This window comes from Alosa alosa, chromosome 4, assembly GCF_017589495.1.
Source record: "Alosa alosa isolate M-15738 ecotype Scorff River chromosome 4, AALO_Geno_1.1, whole genome shotgun sequence".
Lineage (NCBI taxonomy): Eukaryota > Metazoa > Chordata > Actinopteri > Clupeiformes > Clupeidae > Alosa > Alosa alosa.
In genome coordinates, this window is record NC_063192.1 from 16,850,963 (window position 1) to 16,872,768 (window position 21,806).

A 21,806-nucleotide genomic window follows, 5' to 3' on the forward strand; every position below is an offset into this window, starting at 1 on the left:
GTCTTGTAGCGTCTGTTACAAATTCTTCGTCGGACGAATGGCTGTTTTATGGGGAACCTCCCAACTCAAAACGTTTTATGTTCTTCAGTAAAGGCCTGTTCAAGTCTGAGCAAGCCTGAGGTAGACTTCCAACCTTTCCTTAATCTGACAAATATTTACTCATTAAATATCTATAACACTATACATTCTTAATCATAGAGAACGAAAACATCCACTCCCCCAAAGACGAATGGTACAGCCCATAGGACAGATGTCCCGCAGGAGTACGCCCCTCGGATGCATCGTCGCCCCCGTGTCCGACTGTCCGTGCAACATCTGATGTTCTGTGTTCTCAGGAAAAGTTGGAGCGACTGAGGATATGGATTAGCATTCCCGTAATTGTATGGGTCAAGGATCTACCACAACAACTTAAAGGTATTTAAACAATTGCGTACGCTTGTCAAGGATGGCAAATTAAGTCAAACAAGGTTTATCTCGCTTTTATAGACTTGGACAGAAACTTCCATGTGATCACGATGTCAATGGTTACTGTTGTGTTATGACTTTGTCTAAGTTATGTAAATGGAACATCAGTCATTCAGTAGAACAGTTTTTGTCTTCTCTTTTATTGTAACGAATATAAGAACATTAGTGTGATGGACTGGGCTACGTTTTCCCATACAATGAAGCAACCACGTGACCTTAATCTATTAGGAACGTTGTTTAAACAATGAAGGAAATATTTTTGTGATGTGATGTGAAGCCCTATATTATCACACATCTGAAATAAGCATCTACATTTAGGCTGCTGGGAGTGCATCTCAAGACATGTTCTGAATGCCAATCAAACCTTTTCTAGTGTTTATATTATAGATATTCTGTAACTATAGCCTATACACTAACCTGATAACATGGCCACTTGATGTTCATCTCCTAATTTACTGTGCAGAAGTGAGTAATTCTTGGTAACTTTAGGTCTCTGGTAGTCCAATTATAGCTAAATGTAGGCTATTAGGCTGCTTGCTGTGAGTTAGCAGAGGGTCTATGGCACTATGATCCAATCCATTTTAGCCAACACAAGGAATGATAACCCTTCTTTGTACCAAGCACATTGTAAGCCATTAGGCAAATTGTGTCTGCTAAATGAATAAATGCTCCAACCTGCTCTAGTAGGCTACACAAAGGGGTCTTTTTTGTGTAACTTTGTTACCATACAAGTTTGTGGGTCTAATTGAATAGCAGTATTTCCTTTGCTTATCCACAAATGACCTCTTCTCTGTTAGGCGTATTAATCCCAGAAAGTGCTTCTTTTAAAGAGGTGTTCTCAGCGCATGGATGATGATGATGATGACCTCTTTTTTGCTGAATGGCTTTTGGCCGCTGCTGTTTGAGACTGAACCCATACTGAAGCCATACTGTAAAGTCGTTCTGTCTGTCCCGTAACAACAGCATCTACTTGATTCAGCATTCACTTAATTATAGGCTTCGCATATGTCTTGGGATGGTTTCAAATATCCCTCAGAGTTTCCTTGGCGGGCCCACGTCGGCAGTTCCAGGGCTGTGGCCACAGAGGCAGCCTCTGCGGCTGTGGAGGCATTCCAGAAGATCACGTCTCTCCCTTTCTGTCTCCCTCCCTCCATCTTTCTCTCTCTCTGTCTCTCTCTCTCTTTTGCTCTCTCTTTCACTCTCTCTCTCTCCTCCCCTTCCTCTCTTTCTTTCCTGGGAAAGGGTGGTGGAGGGGTTCGAGTCAAGAGCAGCAGACATGCAACAGCAGTGACTCCACATCATAATCACTGCCTGTAAACAGCCATTTCCGCTGATGTGACGTCTCCACGCTCCAGTGCGTGGCGAGGACGGGTGTAGCCGTCCATCCATCCGGTCATCCTGGCTGCAGGCGAGATGGAGAGGATAGAATAGCTGCTGTGCTGCTCCTCGTGCCGCCTGTCTCTGATCTGACTTCCTGCTGCCGCTCAGACCATGCTGCCATTCGCCTCATAATTACCTTGGCTGCTGATTGCTGACACTATTAAAACACTCTGTGATGAGCTGTAATGGGCGAGGAGGAAGTGGCGGAGAGATGAGTTGCTAGGCAGTCTTCCTCAGATGAGAAGGACTTTCTGTCCTCATAGGGGAATGAGTGGGGATAAGTAGACTTTCATCATGGGCCCATCAGATTTACAGTCATGAATTCAGAGCTGAGGTCTTTTTATATGGGGCACCACCACAAAGCACAACAACCATCTACAAGGGACAATTAAGCGAGGGCAATCATCTAATGTGATTGTTTGGGCTACTTTTATAAACTGTTTACTTTTAAAAAAAAAAAAAAAAACTTTCACCACATGCTTTTCAAAGACAGGGCCATTAGATTAACCAGAGGAGGGAGGAGGAAGAGCAGGATACCACCACATAATAACGATATAGTAGTCGTCAGATGAGAAGGATTTTCTCTCCTCATATGGGAATGAAAGGCCATGAGTTTTGTGTGTGTGGGTCCTGGGTGGGATAGATGAGCGGATACAGCGGCCTTTCGTGTGGATTAGCCGCATTAGCGTGGCGCTACGGCCCTTTTGTCAGGGCCGTTTTGATAAGCAGCAGTGAGTCCACGCTAGGCTCTTTTGTCCCCTCAACCCCCCCCCACACACACACACACCCCTCCGACACACACACGGACACACACACACACACACTCAGCGCTGCGACTGTGCACATAAGTTTACTCTGTTGAATGCGAGCTGTCATTAGGAACACCAGAATAACATCCTGCCAGTCAGACGCTCCCATCCTATACCATCCCATGTGAGAGGGATCCTCCTCGCCACACTGATGATGATAGTGATCTAGAGCAACAGAGAACTGATTACAAGCCTAACAGCTTCCTCTGGGCTGCTGAACTATTTTGCATCCCCTTATATCCCAGATATGCACACATTTACTGCAGTGGGTTTCACAGAATGGTGTCACTCAACGGGATCGCAACAACGAGCAGAGCTCAAGCAAAACAACAGCAGTTTCTGTTTCTTCTGCCAGGGCCTTGTTACACTACAACTAGCACAGCAGATGACCTGTGTTGACTTGCTGTGAGGGGAAACTAATATCATCCCTAAATCTTATTACCGGCTATAAAAAGGATCTTTGTAACAAAGCCGAACGTTTCAGGACAATCATGGTAGATGACAAGACATGTGAGAGTCAGTGAAAACAAACTCAACCCCAAACAACATAAATAGAATCTCTCTATCATACGGTCTCTTGTCCTCCCTCAGTCGCTCTTTAGTGTAGTGTGCCTATCGCTCACGTGAATCAAGTTTGTCCATCCACTTCCTCCCCAGTCCAGTGCCCTGGGCTCGTCCTGCTGATACTTCCCTCTGATATGCAAACAGGACATCCTGATGGGCAAGTCTTAATTAAATTCAGCCCTACATACAGTATATATATATATATAACCGTATGGATAGTGACATTCGCATCGTTTGTGTAATTAGAGATGAGCACATCTAGTGTGAGTTACGACTGAGAGAGCCTGAGGTGGTCAGAAGTAAGATGCTCTTCAAAGCTTGGGTGGATATTTTGCTGAAAGTCTGGTGTGTGTGTGTGTGTGTGTGTGTGTGTGTGTTTGTGTGTGTGTGTGTGTGTCTGTGTGTGCATGCCTTTAAGAGTGCATGCCTGGACGCATTGGATATGTGTGTGTGTGCATGTCTGTTTGTGCGTGCCTGCGAGCGTGCGTGTCTGTGTATGAGTGGGGTCATGTATTGAAGCAGCAGGTGCAGCCTATAAGAGAGGGGTAATACGCGTGGCCATCTGGTTTCTTTTTGGAAGGGGGTGGGCTGGGGTATTGGGGCAGTTTCTCAAAGAAAGAAAGTCCGTCACATGCACAAGCCATTGCGACGCACTGCACAAGGGGCGAGTGGCGGGGGTTTCACCGTATCCATGGTGCTGGGGTTTGAATAGGCTAACCCCCCCTTTCACACACACACACACACACACACTTCAGCCTCCCCCTGCACATGAGCACAGTCAACTGTGAGGTCAGCCACTGCTTTTGTGTGTGAGCAAAGTGTGCCAGCAGGTGTGGGGGAGTGTGTGTGTGTGTGTGTGTGTGTTAGAGGGGAAGGCATATTCAAAGCAGAGGAGTGTGGAGGAAGGGCCAAACAAATCACTTCTGCAAAGCTTTGAACAACAGGCAGAAAGTCTTCCAGCAGTATGGACACTGTAGCATTGCTTTAGAGACTCTTCTGTTTATCCCTGTTCCTCACCATTTTTATTTGCAAGTTTTTTTTTTCAAAGGAAAAGGTCTGTCATCTTAGGTGGATGTTTTTATTTTCAACAGGTACCATTTAAAGCTTTCTTCTGAAGTCAAGACAAAAGGCTTTGTCACAAAGACATGGACTGCAAAGAGGACATCAGTGACTCAGACAGTGGCATCATGCTACACTCTGGTAAGCACAGATTTTTTTATGCAACCAGCATCACAGCCTGGCTTCAAGTTTTAGTCAGAAGTACTGCATTTTATAGATTTTGATCAAAAGAGGTGTCTACATTGTAGGTATACATGTGCATATATGAATATATATATTGTTTTGTGATTGGTTGTTCCATTATGGTCAGCATTGTTTAGAATTGTGACTCCTAGCTGGAACTCAGAAGGGTGTATGTGAAATAATTCCCCAGAAGTAAAGAAGGTTATTGTTAGTTTAATAGGCTATTCCATTGTTGTCACAGTGTGCCAAACAACAATACTTCAACATTCAATTTTACTGGAATGGTGACTGTCAGAGTTTTACAGGAACTGTTGCCTAGTTTATTGGAAACCGTCTGTGAGCAAACAAGTGAGATGCCTCTGGTTTGTGTCCCAGGCTCAGACAGCCCCACGTCGCCCATAAAGGACCTGACCACACACACACGGGCCATGCGCCTCAAGCACCAGTCACTGGAGGAGCGGCTAGGGCTGTGTCTGCTCGAGCTTAGGAAGCTGTGCATACGGGAGGCGGTGAGTTCACACACACACACACACACACACACACACACACACACACACACACACACACACACACACACACACACACACACACACACACACACACACACACACACACACACACACAGACACAGACACAGACACACACAACACACAACAAAAAGTACAAAGAACAAAAAAGAACATTTTGAAATTCTGGAAACAGTCCTCATACACATAGGAACAAAACCTGGCAGCCTTTCTATCAATTGTATTTACAAATAACATGTTGCGATAGTCATCAGCGACATTATAAAGAAGCCATTAGCAGAAGTGGTATCCTCCTCTTCCTACCTTCTCTAGTTCATCTAATGCCTCTTTCTTTGAAAGGCATGATGTGAAAGTTTATATAAAAATAAACAAACAGTTTGTGAAAGTACATCATCTAATTGGATGATTGCCCCATGCTTGTCTGCTGTAGATGGCTGAGCTGTGTGGTGCCCTCCTCAGCTCCAGCTCTGTACTCAGGACTGTAAATCAGCTGGCTGCCCTAATGAAAGGCTTTTGTTTACCACACAGGGCCAGCGTGCTGGGCAGCATGGCCGCAGCCGAGCGAGGCTCGGGGGAACAGATGTTTCTTTAGATGTTTTATTCAGACTCCCCAGCGCTAACACAGAGGGAAGGGGAGACCATAAATTAGGCTGAGACAAAACAACCAGGCCGTGGAGGCATGTCATGAATGCCCTTATTTACGTTGCACAAAGTTATGAGCAAGTTTCTCACAAGTCAATGGCAGTTAGCTTTTGGCCTTGAATTGGCCGTTTTGGCATTGAATATCAGCACATCTCTTAGAAATGGGTCTCTCCCAGATACTGTTTGTTTGTGTTTTATCGGTGTGTAACATAGTTGTGTGTCTGACTGTTCAGCAAAATCATAAATGTGTAAGTACATGTGTTAAAAGTATTATGTGGCTTTGCGTTTGTTAGGAGCTGACGGGCAAGCTGTCTCCTGACTACCCTCTGACCCCTGACGAGAAGCCCCCGCACATCCGCCGGCGGATCGGAGCTGCATTCAAACTGGACGAGGGGCTCATTCACCAGGACGGAGAGGTGAGAAGAGCACAGAGTTGTGTGACCTGTTTTGGCACAGACAGGCCACCATAGATGGGGTTAATGGTAGCATTGCTTTACGTGAAGTTACACACAGTTACACGTTACAAGTTGGAAATCTGTTAACCAAGAAAATAAAAATAAAAAGATGTCTGATAAGAAAAAAATACAATTATGTAATGTATTAAAACCACAAGGAAAGTATGTCAAATGATATATGATGTTTCATGTGGTATAGGAGTCGGTGCTCAGCTCTCTGGAGGCTGAGCTGTCCCTGCAGAGGCAGATCTGTGAGGCAGCACGGCGTCTCTCGCTGGAGGAGCACCTGAGCAAGCCGGTGAGGAAGAGCCGTCAGCAGCAGTGCAAACGCGAGGAGAGGAAGATGAGGGCGCTGCAGGAGGCGGTCTTCCAGCACCGCATACGCCACGGCTGCGCATCGCCACAGATGTGCCACGCCAAACAGAGAGGTGAGAGAGAGAGAGAAACACACACACACACACACACACACAGACCACAGATGCCATGGTTGCAAATCACCACAGGTGTGCCTCTCCAAACAGAGAGATAAGTCTGAAACACACACACACCCACACACACACATACACCATTAAAAACGTTATGCCACTCCTAACAGAGGTGAGACACACAAACACACACACACACACACACACACACACACAGGTGTGCAAACATAGCTCAGTAAAACATTATACTATTTGACTCAACATCAATTCAGGTCATATTGCAGTGTCACGTGGCTCAGCTGACAAATGCCGCCCACACAGGAGTTGGCTCCAGGGCACCAGTGACACCCACCATGCCCTGCGTGCCCATCTGCCATCTGTGTAATCTGAGCTGCTTTGAATAAGGGTGCCCTTCACCTGTATGTAAATGCTCACAGACCTGAGAGCAAATCATAAGGGTGCCCTTCACCTGTATGTAAATGCTCACAGACCTGAGAGCAAATCAAACTCATGAAACTCGTGTGTGTGTGAGAGTGTCAATTTGGGCTATTTATAAACTGAATGCTGAATGCCTTGTGTTTGTTTTGTGTGTTTGTTTCCAGACTTGAGCATTTCCGATGATAGTTCACTTTCTGATGCTGCCGCTATGGATGATGGTAAGAGAAGTAGCTAACAGCAACACACATTTATTTGTAATGAGATTAGTGATATCACTTTAAACTATAAAAGCAGCCATGAGACATAAGTCACTGAACATTCTTTGAAGGTGGAAAAACAGGAATGACATTTCAAAGATATATTGAAAGTATTCCAAATATAATCTTGGTTAATGTAGAAAATGTGAATGACAGATATAAACACACTCCTGGGCTGTCACATTAGTCTTGTTTATGTCTGGTTCTCTGACCTGTTTTTTCGGAACCCTCAGAGAACGACTTCAGCCCGTCACTGGCCCCGAGCTCCACCGAGTCGCCCCCACCGCCCTCCCTGAGTCCGTCGCCCTCGCCGTATCCCTCGGTCGGTTCCCAGAGTGCCTCCGTCAGCGTGAGCAGCTCCACCTCCAGCCTGGACTACCAGCGCTGCCCCATCCAGAACTCGCCCTGGAGGGAGTCCAGCCTGGACCAGCCCTACCAGAAGAACAAGAAGACACCCTCGGCCAGCAGCAGCCGGTCCAGGTACGCGATCGCTCACCAGCCGCGCTCAGAGACAGGACGTGACGTTAGCTCTCTTTTCAGTTGTTCTATCAAGCCAGATTTAATAATGCCCACTTCTGTTTACTGAAGAAAAGTAGGAAAATGCACATGTGATTAGGACATGTGGGCCCTGGGTATTAACTCTGTGATCCGAGGACTGCAAACTGGTGCACATATGGGCACATAAACAGATCATCAACTCAGAAGTGCACTTAGAAAAATGAAGTTGAACATCCAGAATCAAATGACCACCATTTAATGAACCAATGACCTTGTTTATTCTTGGTTTAAGAGATATCTCCTCATTCAACCTTTCTTCTGATACAGCCCTATATGTCTAGTTTGATAACTATTCACAAAGAGCTCAAAGAGGTCTGTCATTCAGGTGTGTATCATCCAGGTGTCCATGTGTGTCATGCGAGTGTGCGTCATCTCTCTCTCTCTCTCTCTCTCCTCTGCACCAGCAGCAGTCCCACTGGTATCCCTGTCCAGGCTGGCGTGGACCTGCGTCTGGCCGAGCTGCCGCCACCCATGCAGCTGGCCTCCATGAGGAGCCTGGCACTGCTGCCCACTGTGTCCAGCAGCGCCCCCTCTACCCCAGAGCTGCCCGTACGCCGCCAGCTCTCACAGTCCTTCAGGTAACATACTGTTACGGCAAAATTACAGTATTACGGTATTGTTATGGCAAAATCCATGACAACTGGCAATTGATGAACTCTGTCATGTTACTGTCATGACAACAGCCTATAGATTCACTGTAAAAGCACTTTTACGGTTTTGTCCACATCTTTGACAACAGGCACCATAAGTTATTATGTGGTGCCTTAACTTGCAGTAGAAGTTTGTAGAAGTTTACATTCTTATGTCTGAGGGAACGGCAGTATAGTAAGGCCATGTAGTAATCATATTAGGTTATTATGGGTTTAAATATTTACACTGCCTTTAAAAAAGGCACTTGGAAAATATTTCAGATCATACAGAATTAATGTTTCACTTTACAGACCTTAACAAAATAAACATAAATGCTCCAGTAAAGATGAAAAACTCCTCCAGCTGCATCGGCATGTCACGTGTGTTGTATGCTTAGCTTAACTTAGCTTTAAAAGCTTTTTAAAAAGCTGAGGCAGCTAGATTTATTTTTTGTTCCACTCCTCTCACCACCAACAGGCTTCCCAAGAGCAAGCCTGATTTCGGAAAGTTCAGCTCAGACCAGGGTCGTGGGCGAGTGAGGGTGCCACGGCGACGTGTTGGCGAGCTGGCCGTGACCTCACCGGAATACTCGCCTCGCCGCCTTGTGTGCCAGTCGAGCTCCGAGGACAGCAGCTCAGAGCACTCCGTGCCATCATACGCTGGCTCACCCTGCCGTGACGACTTGGCGAAGTCCGGGAAAGCCATCCCGCCGCCGTATGGGTACCACCTGAATTCACAGCACAAGGGGAATGCCACCCCTGCGGAAGCGCACAGCTACCAGAACAACGGGCACCATCCACCAATTAACAATGGCCAGCACCCGGTGATTAACAATGGCCAGCACCCGGCGATTAACAATGGCCAGCACCCGGCGATTAACAATGGTCAGCACCCGGCAATTCACAATGGCCAGTACCTGGCAAATAACAATGGCCAGCTCCCAGCGACTAAAAATGGCCAGCACCTAGCGACTATCAATTGCCAGCTCCCAGCGACTAAAAATGGCCAGCACCTAGCGACTAACAATTGCCAGCTCCCAGCGGCAAACAACGGCCAGCACCCGGCGACTAACAACGGGCACCACCCAGCGACTAACAATGGCCAGCTCCCAGAGACTACAAATAGCCAGCTCCCAGTAACTAAAACTAGCCAGCACCCAGCGACTAACAACGGACACCACCTGGCAGCTAACAATGAGCACCACCCAGCAGCTAACAGTGAGACAAACAACACCAACAGGAACAACCAACACCAACCAGGGACTAACAATGAAGTTCACATCAAAAAGATCAACCAGCAACATCTGACTTCAAACAGGGATGCCCATGTGTATAAGAACAACATCAGCCAGCAGCATCCAACTCCAAGCATCCCCAGGGCTGTGCCGAAGGAAGGGTCTGCTCTCGAAGTGGAGATGGACAAACTACGTGTAGACCCTTCTTCACCTGCCAGACCTGTCTCCCAAAACAACAGTTACCCCAAGGACGTCCCCTCACCCAAAAGAGTGGTCAAGCCACCCCCGCCCCCGTACGCCCGACTGGTGCGCACCCCCTCGCTGAAGGAGTACCCCACCCATCTCACCCGGCGGCTGTTGCCACGGGAGATTGTGTGTGAAGAGCTGAAGACGTGGCATCAGCGCAACAATAGCCTCAGAGGACCACAGCCACGTCCACTTGAAAGACAGGGCTCGCTTCGCGTGAAGCCATCACCCAGTCAGGAGCCGCCAGCTTATCGCCAGGCCTACACACAGAAACAGGTAAAAACCTACATTAGTCATGTGTTATCATTACCATGAGTCCAGAGTGCATTCATACCACTTACATGTACAGTATCTTGCACTCTTACACAAGATGTATCTTAACACTGTCATCTAGCATACAGTCATTTTCAAACAGAAAATGTTGTGTTTCAAACATTTAAGAAGATAGTTTAACTTGTTTATGGCGTGTTATAGGTTTGTAATTGGATCAGTTTCACACTTAGTCTTTTATTTACAGCACATTCATGGTCACAACACGACAGATTTTAATTTGGCTCTCCTCTTTTGGTGTACCTCAGGCGCCGCAGATACTCATCCTTCAGAGGGCGCCAGACGGCACTCCCCTGCAGTGGTTCGAGGAGGAGGATGCTGAGATTGTGAGTCAGGTTTAAGCCCAGTGGGTCCGAACTGGCGCATGGTGCCCACGACCCGCTACCCTCGTACAAACACACGACCAGAGACTGTTATTTATTTAACGTTTGGTTTGAATGAGTCAGGTGGACTCCAGTATACCCTCTGGAGTATGAAGTGTGATTACACTGACTGGTATTGAGTCATTGATTTAAATGGCATTTCTGCACAAACAACCAATATTTATGAATTGACATATCTTAAATTTTAAAGTCTGAGACTTCATTGTAAGGCTTACTGCCAATTTATTTATTTTGGATATATTTATACCCTACCACAAAAGATTTGTTCACCAGGCTTTTTTTTGCTACCATTCTATTAAGTTTTTACAGAGTTTAAGAATACTAATTCACGAGTCCCCTTGTGTCTGGAACACTTTTCTGTAGAAAGCCTGGTATTATCTTAGATATGTCCTATCCTTTGGCTGCCTCTTAATTATTTAATCAGGTATTTAATTGCTGCAGATATTTAGTCAAATTTATTTAATACCAATTATTTAATGCTTTTGTGTTTGTTAGACGCTGCTATTGATTGTATTTCTGTGCATCATACAGTAAGCATAAGGTTTTGAAAGTACTGCGTGGATATAATGGAAAGCACAAATAGATGTACTTTCAATTTCAAAGCACACTGTATCTGTCACCTACTCCCCTTCATTACATAATACTGTATTTTACTAACCACGTAGTATGAAATTACTGTTTGTATGTTTATAATAAAATTATATGGTCAGTATTGATGTTCTGTGGCCTTCCTAAAAAATGCTCAACATGCTCAAATATTTGTGTTAGACCGACAATTACATAATGAGTCTCATCAGTATCTACTAAACCACTGCTATGACACCAACACAATGGTACCACACAATACAAAGGAAAACATAAGACAATCAGACATGACACAGACATAGAACACAGCGTGTTTATCCAAAGCCTGAGTTTATTTACACTGACAACTCTTTTCTATCATTGCCACCAAAATTGACACCAAAGTTAACAAAAATAATATAAAGATTTTTTTCTTGCAAATCTGAGGAAGTCAAGTGTTAATGCGTTAGAACAATAAGAATAAAAATGTCATTGCTTTCCAGTACAGTTCTGTCCTGAGCTGAGTTGTTTTGTAAACTGTGAAAAGTGTTTTCACATCCAAAGAACAGGCGTTCGCACGAACCAGAAGAAAATGGCTAGCAGTATAATGGATACCAGGATGGTGAGGTAGACGCAGGTGAGAATCCAGCGGCAGTGACGCAGCCAGTGCACTAGGAGGCGCTGTCTGACAAAGATGCGAGGGAAACTGCGGGGGCAACCAAATGAGAGAAATCATTACCCATTTGGTACAGGCAGAGACTTTCTAATGAGGAGACACAGCACTCAAAGAATCCTCAATAGAAATGCATAGGCAGTCGTCTCTACACATATCCCAACAATGCTTCCTCATTCACTTGAATAGGAAAATAGCTGCCCGATAACTGCCCAAAGTGCATTGCAAGATGGCCGCCAAGTGGGGTGACTTGCTTAAAAGGACTTGGGTACGGGTAGTTAACTATCCTAGGTATTCATAGAACTGTCCCTAGACTGACCAAATCTCTCTATTCTGTCACTAGTAAAGGGCAGCTTTCATGCAATTTGTTTGTCAAAAACGTACAGGCTGGGGTCACTTGTGTCACTGTCACTGTAGTCGTGCCTTTCTCTTTTTCCTTTGGACGAGAACCCATCCAGCTCGGCTTTGCTCCTTTGCCTCCTTCTTAGGCCCCTCTGGGGGGGTCTAGACACACGAGAGAGAAACCAAGAAGGCCAAGAGCACAAGGGTATTCAGTTTCATCAATGGCATTACATGGCAAATTTCAAACCTAGTTGAGCAGTGTTGAGGCAATAAGCACATTTCCCTGTTATTTACAAATAATCAGTGGCATGGTGTGGGAACAATTTCCGAGGATGCCAAATGACCTCTATCTTTTTTAAAAGAATATATAAAGGGGGAAGGGGGTTACAGTTAGAGTATAGCATTTGATTGTTTTAAATGAGAAAAAAATGTTCAACATAGATCTCAATTTCTCGAGGTCACTGAGTACTGTCGGTACGAAAAAGAAAAATCAGTTTTACCTAACTTGAGTTGCTGCAGGCAGCCAGGACCTACAGTAAAGCAGCCAGACAGCTACAGCGCTACAATCTGGGGCATGTTCATGAGCTCCCATGTTCATGCCCCCAGAGTGTAGCGCTGTAGCTGCCTGGTTGCTTTAGCTGTTTAGCTGGTGACCTTGAGAAACGGAGATCTATGTGAAAAATCGCCAGATTTCTCCTTTAATGATAGGGGCTGCCAACTCAAGCTGGCTTCTCTGGAGATGACAGAAATGTAATACTGTGTTTCACCATACATTCATTCCATTACATATAGGAGGACGCTGTTTCACTCATTGTAAAATACTAAATGAGAAACGAGAGAGATGACAGTGCAGCACAGAAGAATGAACAGAACTATTAAACGAAATGTTTTAATTGACAGCTATTGTCATTTCTTTTTAAAACAACAGAAAAATGTTTCCCATAATCAAAAAGTACAGAAAAACAGCTACAACACGTACCACTGTATCATTTATATCCATACAATTTAATAACTATCAAATCAGTGTATTGCAACAGAAAAGAAACATACATCAACACTGAAATTAGTTACTGTTGACCTGACCTCTCATGAGGGTGGCGCCTGTTAGTGCCTACCTGTTGGGGATCGGTGGGTTTACCTCGTCATGATTGGAGACAGTGGAGGGCCCTGGACACGCACTGAGAGAGACGTTTGACAAGGTCTGTGTGATAACAACCTCCATGCTGCCCTCTACTGGAGAAACGTGCTGCGTACAACTACAAGAAAATGGAGGTCAATACAGAGCAACATTAAATTAGTTGTTTTCATAATAGTATACTGTAAAAATCTGACAATACCTGACATAAAGTGACATAAAGTTACAGGCAGCCGTGAGCAAGTACAGGTGGTGTAAAGGATGTTGTCACTGAAGGCCTCTACTCTCCAAGTACCTCTCTGCCACTGATGCACACTCCTCGTCCTCCATCTTGGGTGTACTGGCAGCCTTGGGTTCAGAGCCCTGGGGCTGGGTCACTGGTGGTTTAGTGACCCCCTCCTCGGACAGCTCTTCATTCAGGTTCTCTTTGTCTTTCGTTTTTTTGATCTCCTAATTGCACCATGAAAAAAACAGATTGAATCAAAAGTTACAGGGCCAAATTTAAAAAAACGCGGGAGGGTAAAAAAAAGTATATCTTTGTTTTTTAGCTTAATTTAAAGGTGCACAGGAGGGAGGGAGAGGGAGTAGCGAGCTAGCTCGCTGTTTTGTTTGAACGTCACAGGAAATGACGTTACTCAACATCACTTAAAGCACCTTTAATCATGGGTCAAATAAAGTTATCTTAATTTTTAAGTGTCTTCTAAATCATACCTGGATTATACTGGATTGCCTTGTAAGAACAGAAGAGCTGATTCTGCGTCGCAGATTATACTAAATCAAACAAAAACACAAACAAAAAAACACCATATTCATAACTTGTAGTGTCAGGGGAAATTCCACTGCAAAAATGGGACTGAGAAAACAAAAAAAGCCTGTGTAGAGTATAGAGTGTTACCTTTCCTATGTCTTTGTTGGTCCTAATGCGCATTTCAATTTCCTCTGCAAAAAGAGAGAGAGACAAGAGAGAAGAGAGAAAAGAGAGAAGAGAGAAAATTGTTAGTTTTTTTCTGTATAAAAATGATGGCTGACTGCTAATGCCAAACTGAGCAACAAACTTCAGGGACCTCTTTGGTCTTTTTGAGACCAACATATTAAGAAAACACTAGCTGATCAGCTATAGGTTGAACTTTGACTCAAACCGAATTCTAGAATAAAAAGAACATATTTTTGTGTTGGCACTGGGTGCCGTTGGGTCATTATTTTTTCATGAAATACCTGAGTTTATGGCTAACAATGGCTCATCTGCAGTCTCATCTTATGACTAATCTACTCAAGGATACAGAGACGCGTATCCCACCACCGTGAGTAGCCTCTTTTTCAAGAGCAATCGCAGTTTATAGCCAATAGCAGCTCTCCTGGATCCTCCCCAAGAGCAGGGTATACCACTGTCGTAAGTGCTGCGGCGAGCGTTGCTAAGAGTGCTCTGGTCAGTCCTGCTGCAGTCCTGTTGAGACTCACCTCTGAGCTCGGGCAGCGGCTGGTCGATGGGCACACTGGCGCTGATCAGCTTCTTGGTCTCCTCCAGCTCGGCACAGTGCCGGTCATGCCGCTGGCGCAGGTTGTCTACGTGGGCCACCATCAGTTCCACCGCGCGGCTCACTTTGGCCTCCTGGCGCACACACAGAAACACAGAGCGCCCCTCAGCACTAGTGTCCACACTCTAATATGTACACTCAATGTGTATGAACACACAGCATTGTTAAGGCTCACAAGACAGCATGCTGTTCACTGTGAACTGCACAGTGATAACTATTAGAGAAAAAAGAAAAAACCTATAACCTATAAAAAAAAAAATACAGCTCTGGAAAAAACTAAGAGACCACTGCACATTTTTTCTGATGTCATCCTACGGTTGCTGAGTGACATTCAATTGAGTTGACGGTCATATTCAAAATTAAGAGACCACTGCAAATTTGAATAGGATCGTCAAATCATTCGAATGTCATCAACTGTAGGATGACATCAGAAAAATATGCAGTGGTCTCTTAACTTTTTCCAGAGCTGTAAATCACATGTAGTGATGGTAGAGAGGTGATGCACACTATATACCTGGTGAGCAGCTCCCAGCACCTCAGCCGTTCTGGCCACCTGCTCGACGGTTCCTCCCAGGATATCCAGCGTAAACTCCAGCTTCTGAAGTATTTTATAGCGCTTGCTGTCCAAACACATTCCCTTCAGCAACTGAGGAATACAGTAACACAAACAAACGCTCCAGTATTTACAAATAAACAGGTACCTACCCAGACACCTACACCAGCATGCTTATACAATGCATTTAGAATTTAGAATGCATTCACAATTTGGCTTTTGATCACAGAAATTGCTGGAAAGTTTGAGACAGTTAAATCAGATTATTTTACAAATCATCAAAAACACAGCAAAGGGAACACACACAGATCAAATCCCCAATCACTGACCACTGATCCCTTGCTTAGTTACCTCCATCGCCCTGACCCTAGCCTCGGTTACTTGCATCGAATGCCTTTTTGCCCTTGGTTAAATACTCTGCTGTCTCATTCCCCCCTATTAGTTACCTCCACTGCCTTTTTGCCCCTGGCTAGATACCCCTGCTGTCTCTTTGCCTCTGGTCAGTTACTGCTACTGCCTCTCTGCCCCTGGTCAGTTACCTCCACCGCATCTTTGCCCCTCTGCAGCTCCAGCTGCAGGTTCTCCTCTGCCTTGTTGCGAGCGTGCTCCTCTGCCTGCAGACGCTGGCTCAGTGTGTACTGGTCACAGCGGAAGGCCAGAGTCAGCTGGGAGAACGCACTCTGTGGGAGAGAATAAACAGATTCCATATTAAAAAATGTGTACAGTGGCAAATTTCAGCAGGTATAGACCTATCTATACTATAACAGGTATAAAGGTATAACAGTTATAACAGTTACACACATACTGAAAATGTTGAGTGACCTTACCTCCACCTCCCCTTCAGTCATCTCATCACTTTCGTGGAGGCAGAAAAATCAAGGTTCAGGAGATGTCAAAATGATCAAAATCCTCAAAAGCATACATGACAAGTTGAGCATCATGTCCCTCCCCACAATTGATTGGTTTCACGACTACACAGTGGTAGACAGACAGTTATATGGGGCAATGAATAGGCTACAGTAACCAAATAAACAATTATATCATAACATTGTCAGCCGCAGCAATTTATTTCACACAGCAGCAGACTCTAGTTGTAAGTGGTCGTTGCAGGCCCAGTCAGCTGCTGTCAGGGTTCATTAATCAATCACCTGGTTGGGCCAAGACGCTCCAGAATAGAGAGCCGGTTGAGGGAAGCAGCCAGGACCTCTCGTTGAGCATCTGCATGGAGTAGTACAACAGACCAAAACGGATAATTGTGTATAAAAAATAGTCTGAATGTGGTTTTAAAATGTATCTGCTACATTAACAGGAGGACAATACAATTGTATTTCCACATTCAATATTTGATGTAATGCAATATTGTATTGCTTGTAATGATCAACTGATTCCTTTGATTTGTTAACTAACCTTCATCACTGTCCTCTTCACTGCTATTACCAGTGTTATTCAAAGGCACAGCCTTTGAGGTGCTGCCACACTGCTGGTAAAACATTTAGGAACGTTCATGGGATAGGCCTACCACATAATGAGAATCATGTATTTTTATCCATAAATTATTAAAATCTTGCTCAGGATGGAATCTGAACTTGTGTGACATGACTGTTCATCAATCAAGTTAGGCTTTTTATTTCAATACATTATCATAATATCTCAAGGTCATTCACTCACCTGCACACTCATTGTAGGGTACTTCATAACAATTGGCAAACCATGAGACCACAGGCCGGGTGGCAGCACAACCTACGCGTTGAACATAACTTACATCAAGACGATAGCAGTAAATTCAGCACTGTCTAGATATCCGATGTACAAAGTGTACACGTTCATCGCCCAATATTCCTACCCCATGTGATGTTCATGCTTTTTCTGTCTCAGCGCCTCATAGATCCCTTGACCTCACCCAACTCGAGGCACAGGTAAGCTACATGCTAATTAAATCAGAACCAACCTCGAGATGAGCAAGTAGCATCAGGTCGTAGCCAGTCAAAAGTACCAGGTTATATTTCTCATCGTTACTAAAGGAATGTCCAGTGCAAACGCAAAACTGACCGTAAAAGCGCGTTACAATGTAACTTCCCTTGATTTCTTTGCCTGTAGCAGTCACTCTGCTGGTGACAGATAATCTCATTAGAAGCTAAATACATAAGACCCAGTTAGGGACGTCAAACCCGTACGGCAAAAGGCTTTCACCTTCAGAGCCGACACGCTCCAAAGGTAGCATAAGAGAAACCCGAAATATCTTTACCAACAGTTGCATTTGGCTTCACATAATTAACGGTCTAGAAGTTGTTACCAATAGTGACAAATCCATGATTACAGTTAGGATTATGGACAGGAATACTCCTGACACTTAAGAGGTGTTTGGATTAATCTAAATATGTATCTGCAGTCACATTTTTATTGTAGGGTGTGACAGATGGAGATACCCCAATATGTGCTACTGTAACTATTCTGTGTACGTGGAATGTATGCATTCAGTGGGAACACAAGCAGGGATGAAGCAAGACACAGGATTTGGATTTTCCCACATTTTTTTTTATTTGTAGAAAAGTTGCAGGAGCCAGAGCTCCATCTAGTAGAGGCGCTGGGGCTTGCCCATGGTGCTCTTGATGTAGAGCGCCCGCACGTTCTGCCAGTTCTTTTTCAGCAGAGACACCAGGAAGTTCACGGCCAGGTGAATGTTGTAGACCAGCTCGTCCTCAGTCATCTTAACATGGCCCACAGCCACTGCCAGACACAGCACCTACAGAGGACAGCAGAGCGGTTCAGTTAAACATCCAATAAATCTCCACAGTTAGTAATTTGCTTCCCATTTAAACTAAATCATTGAATATAATACAGAAATGTCCCCCCATCAGTATCGCTCTTTGAGTATGGAATCTATTTCCCTGCTTTACTGATAGACCCAAAGGATAACCAACAGCTTTCATTAACGCTTGCACTGTTTCCATTTTCAAATATGTGATCAACTTAAATTTCAAACGATGAGCACCATTTACTCCATAATACCCATCCATGTCCTCCAGGGAAACAATTACTAATTATATTTAAACACTTTGGGTACTGGAAGCACATACCTTCTTCATCTGGAACTTGATCGTGGACTTGACCTCATCAACCTTGGTGAGGAGGTTCTCGTTGTGGGTGAGCAGAGAGGGGAACTTGCCAGCCTTGTTCAGCCCGGGTCCCAGGATACGTGGGATCTGTTTAATCAGCGACTCTGAGGCCAGGAAGGCATCATACTTCTTGGCTGAAGACCAGAGAGACATATAAATGGTGCTGCTCTATTACCACCTTAACACCATTATTTTGCACTTATTCCTATATAATGTGTACTGATCTATTCATCCATTATCTGTCTGGATGTTTCTCAAGCCTGTTAAGATGGTGACATGTGGCCAGAATGGTGGTGAACACCAATTTCATAGTCATTGCAATAAAATACCATAAAGATGACCACAGCAATATTTTATCCATCCTATTTTAGACAGAAAGTACGAAGCCATGCAAGTCCTGTACCAATTCAAGCTGTAGAAAGGTCCTAGTTATTCACAATACAGTGAAACTTGGGACTGGAATGACATTACTCACCAAGCTTCTTCACCATTTTCTTGTTCTTGTTGAGCTTCTTCAGGGCCTCAATGTCCATGTGAGGCATATCTGCTGCCTTAGCCTCATCACAATGCTGCTGGTCACCAAGGACACACACAGAGAACTTGGGGCGTGGTGTGGTCTTCAGCCTATCAGGGAGTTGGGGGAAGTTGAGTTGAGTACCACCAATGATAAAAACACCAATGCAGTAAGTAAGACTCGCTTTCCAAAACCTACCAGGCAGTAAAAGCAGGACCTTACCCTTACCACCTCTGATGTTGTCCTGTCGACAGCACAGACTACATTACATGGCAAAATGGTCGGCATTGGGTTCACAGGTTTTGAGGCCTGGTCACCCGTTACCTTCCCTCATGTTTTAAGACCCAGGGTAAGGGTCCGTCTGCTTCGCCAACCCAGTGAGGGAGGAGGCTCAGTCAGACTACCCAGGACCATTCTCCCCCATCCGCCCATGGCCTGCCTGATGGTGCAACTGCACGTGAACCTATGTAACGTCTCTAGCTAGCCCAGATGGGACAGGCAGGACGCATGTTAGACAGGGGGAAGCTTGGGTGAAACAATAAAGTACCGAACCTGACTGTGCCAGAGAAACGCTTATCCTTCTGAGGGTCGTAGTTCTTCAAGCTAATCTGGAGCTCCACAGTTTCCAAAAACCTAAAAAGGAAAGCATTATTATATAGTGGACATGCTGCAAACCACTTGACAGCAGTCAGTGGAAGTTGGACAGATTTTCATACAGCTCAAGAACAATATATGTATATCTAATAAACTGGTTGTGGCTACTGCCATATAACCTAATAGTAGAAAGAAGATGCATCACACAATAAGCAAATTAGCTTAAGCTTAACTAACTTTATGGCATAAGTTTCAGGGCTAACGTTATGGCATAGATTTCAGACTCAACTTACTTTTTGGGCTTGGTCTGAGAGCCAGACTGGACCTCACGGACCGCTTCATATAGTGTGTCTCTTGAGACCTTGCTGAAAATATTAAGTGAAAGAGTCTTAAAATGACAAATTGTATACTATTTGAATCCCGTTCTTCCACCAGCAGATTTACAAAGTAAGATGACACTATGACTATGACCGATTACAGAAGGTAAAGAAACATACAACATTTCGCTCATCTCGGCAAAATACTCACAATTACACAATTTCAATATCTTTCCAAACGATCCTAGCGAATCAGCATGCACATAGAACTACAATTAAGTACAAGATTAAAGTGGATTTTGTCCCATTAGGTAAGGGTTGAAGAGCTAGTCAGCTAACGTTAGCTATGCGCACCGGCATAAACTAGTCAGAACGGCCAACGGCCTGCATCTTTCTCCTTCAACTACCTATAGCATATAAAACTAGTTTAACCATAGTTAATGTAAAAACTATACGTTTAAAAATGTCACATTCTGAGAAAATACGGCAATTCCAATCTCACCTCATTTTGGCTTGTAGTCTCACGCCACGCACAGACTTGAAAGAGGGAGAAGAGACGGAAGTTACGCGTAATATAGAAGCAGGAAGTGAAGCTTTTAAAATGTCCTAAAATGTCGGCCATCTTTGTAGAGTCATAAGCAGCTGCGTTTTATTTCAGAAGAGGCATTTTGTTTGTTTTTTGTTTTTAACAATGTTTAATAAATTATTAAAGGGCGTCTCACAACTCTGTTCTGCCTTTTTATTGTCTCTAGGCTGAATTTATTCACTTATTTATAGAAGGAATTGCAACAAGCCAGGCTAAGCTACAACCCTGTAAAAAAGTTTGGACGTTGGGTAAAATGTAGGCTAAGAAGTGGCTGTCGAAAGAAGGCATGGCATAGGGTCAGTGACCAGACATTCAAGTTATCCTTGATATACACATTTGATGGGGTTGCTGCATATGTTGCTCCGTTAATTCATTTTACCAGTAGGTGGCATCTGATCTGAAAGATTTCCCAAAGCATTGGGACACTTGAGCTTATTCAGCCATAGCCTACTGTCTTGGTGACCAGAGGGGTACAAAACCTAGATAAGGGATTAAGCTTGGATTCTTGGATGAATTTAGCCTTGACTTGGATTCACAAAAGAGATGGCAGTTACCATGGGGATTTAGGCTATTCTGTGCAGCTAGCCTGGTCCCAGACTAAGAGCAGTCTTTAAGGTGCCATGTGTAAGAATTGAGGTAAAAATATCCAAAACAACGAGCTACACGCATCAAAAGCCCAATTTGTCCCAATGCTTTGGGAAATCTTTCAGATCAGATGCCACCTACTGGTAAAATGAATTAACGGAGCAACATATGAGAAGACATAAGGCCGATGATGTCATTAAAAAATGACAAGGTATAGTGCTGCAGAGATATCAACCTGAATTAGCATGCTAAATTATTAGCCACAGCCCGACAGGTGTCATAATACCAGTTTCGGCCATGGGAGGCGGTATGCGGGCAACATAACCGCCAGCCAAAATGCAATACACGTGTCTTGATTATTACTCTAGGGTAGACCAACTCGCTTTCTGGAGGTATACTGCCCCCATCTTTTATGGAATGTGGAGTATGAATTGATTTTTTGGCGGACATTACACATGGCACCTTTAATTCAGAGACGGTTGATAAAGTGTTCTAAAGGATCTTTGGTTAATTCTAACGTTAACTAGATACTGCAAAGCGGTAGCCTACAAAATATAACAGCCGCTCAGTCCAGCACATTCTGTCTGCAAAAATAAATCAAGCTTGTCAATTTGTCTCCATCTCCTACTCCATCCCCTACTCCTGCAACTTTTGTGTAGGCCTAAATGATGTGTGTGCATATTGTGTGTTTGTTTTTGTGTGTGTAC

The 21,806-nt window shown here is 44.4% G+C and overlaps 3 protein-coding genes across 10 annotated transcripts; 1 reads left to right on the forward strand and 2 right to left on the reverse strand.

Annotated features, from left to right (window-relative positions):
* The first annotated feature begins 277 nt into the window (after positions 1 to 277).
* On the forward strand, positions 278 to 11,297 carry inavaa (innate immunity activator a). Its single transcript, XM_048240315.1, has 10 exons — positions 278 to 414; positions 4,310 to 4,418; positions 4,836 to 4,969; positions 5,923 to 6,045; positions 6,284 to 6,512; positions 7,112 to 7,165; positions 7,438 to 7,684; positions 8,170 to 8,340; positions 8,870 to 10,148; positions 10,451 to 11,297. The coding sequence occupies exons 2-10, from the start codon at positions 4,364 to 4,366 to the stop codon at positions 10,541 to 10,543; spliced, it is 2,385 nt and encodes a 794-aa protein (XP_048096272.1). The 5' UTR covers positions 278 to 414; positions 4,310 to 4,363; the 3' UTR covers positions 10,544 to 11,297.
* A 219-nt stretch (positions 11,298 to 11,516) lies between these two features.
* si:ch211-163l21.11 (inositol 1,4,5-triphosphate receptor associated 2) lies at positions 11,517 to 17,469 on the reverse strand. Of its 8 annotated transcripts, none has more exons than XM_048241582.1 (14): positions 17,336 to 17,469; positions 17,056 to 17,127; positions 16,795 to 16,864; positions 16,536 to 16,605; positions 16,215 to 16,242; positions 15,927 to 16,067; positions 15,349 to 15,480; positions 14,758 to 14,908; positions 14,195 to 14,238; positions 14,011 to 14,070; positions 13,595 to 13,749; positions 13,280 to 13,420; positions 12,207 to 12,326; positions 11,517 to 11,855 (listed from the first exon to the last, which is right to left on the reverse strand). In XM_048241582.1, exons 1-14 carry the CDS (start codon positions 17,354 to 17,356, stop codon positions 11,702 to 11,704), a joined length of 1,359 nt encoding a protein of 452 aa, XP_048097539.1. In that variant the 5' UTR covers positions 17,357 to 17,469; the 3' UTR covers positions 11,517 to 11,701. The 8 variants fall into 8 exon arrangements, 7 of the variants coding, with proteins under 7 accessions (XP_048097539.1, XP_048097538.1, XP_048097542.1 ...); XM_048241581.1 differs by having other exon boundaries at positions 16,795 to 16,867; XM_048241585.1 differs by having other exon boundaries at positions 17,231 to 17,461.
* A 431-nt stretch (positions 17,470 to 17,900) lies between these two features.
* Positions 17,901 to 20,500, reverse strand: rpl10a (ribosomal protein L10a). Its single transcript, XM_048241031.1, has 6 exons — positions 20,431 to 20,500; positions 19,905 to 19,976; positions 19,570 to 19,650; positions 18,979 to 19,127; positions 18,465 to 18,637; positions 17,901 to 18,130 (listed from the first exon to the last, which is right to left on the reverse strand). The coding sequence occupies exons 1-6, from the start codon at positions 20,433 to 20,435 to the stop codon at positions 17,960 to 17,962; spliced, it is 651 nt and encodes a 216-aa protein (XP_048096988.1). The 5' UTR covers positions 20,436 to 20,500; the 3' UTR covers positions 17,901 to 17,959.
* Positions 20,501 to 21,806: the final 1,306 nt, after the last annotated feature.

Coding starts and splice junctions, on each gene's coding strand:
- si:ch211-163l21.11 (XM_048241581.1), bottom strand. CDS start 17,356: ATGCTACTTGCTCATCTCGAG. Junction 13,750..14,010: donor GGCAATCCAGTATAATCCAG/GTATGATTTAGA, acceptor TGGTGCAATTAG/GAGATCAAAAAAACGAAAGA. Junction 11,856..12,206: donor GACACAAGTGACCCCAGCCT/GTACGTTTTTGA, acceptor TTGCCCCCGCAG/TTTCCCTCGCATCTTTGTCA.
- inavaa (XM_048240315.1), top strand. CDS start 4,364: ATGGACTGCAAAGAGGACATCAGTGACTCAGACAGTGGCATCATGCTA. Junction 4,970..5,922: donor AGCTGTGCATACGGGAGGCG/GTGAGTTCACAC, acceptor TGCGTTTGTTAG/GAGCTGACGGGCAAGCTGTC. Junction 7,685..8,169: donor GCCAGCAGCAGCCGGTCCAG/GTACGCGATCGC, acceptor CTGCACCAGCAG/CAGTCCCACTGGTATCCCTG.
- rpl10a (XM_048241031.1), bottom strand. Junction 19,651..19,904: donor TCTCAGACCAAGCCCAAAAA/GTAAGTTGAGTC, acceptor TTTCCTTTTTAG/GTTTTTGGAAACTGTGGAGC. Junction 18,638..18,978: donor GAAAATGGTGAAGAAGCTTG/GTGAGTAATGTC, acceptor TCTGGTCTTCAG/CCAAGAAGTATGATGCCTTC.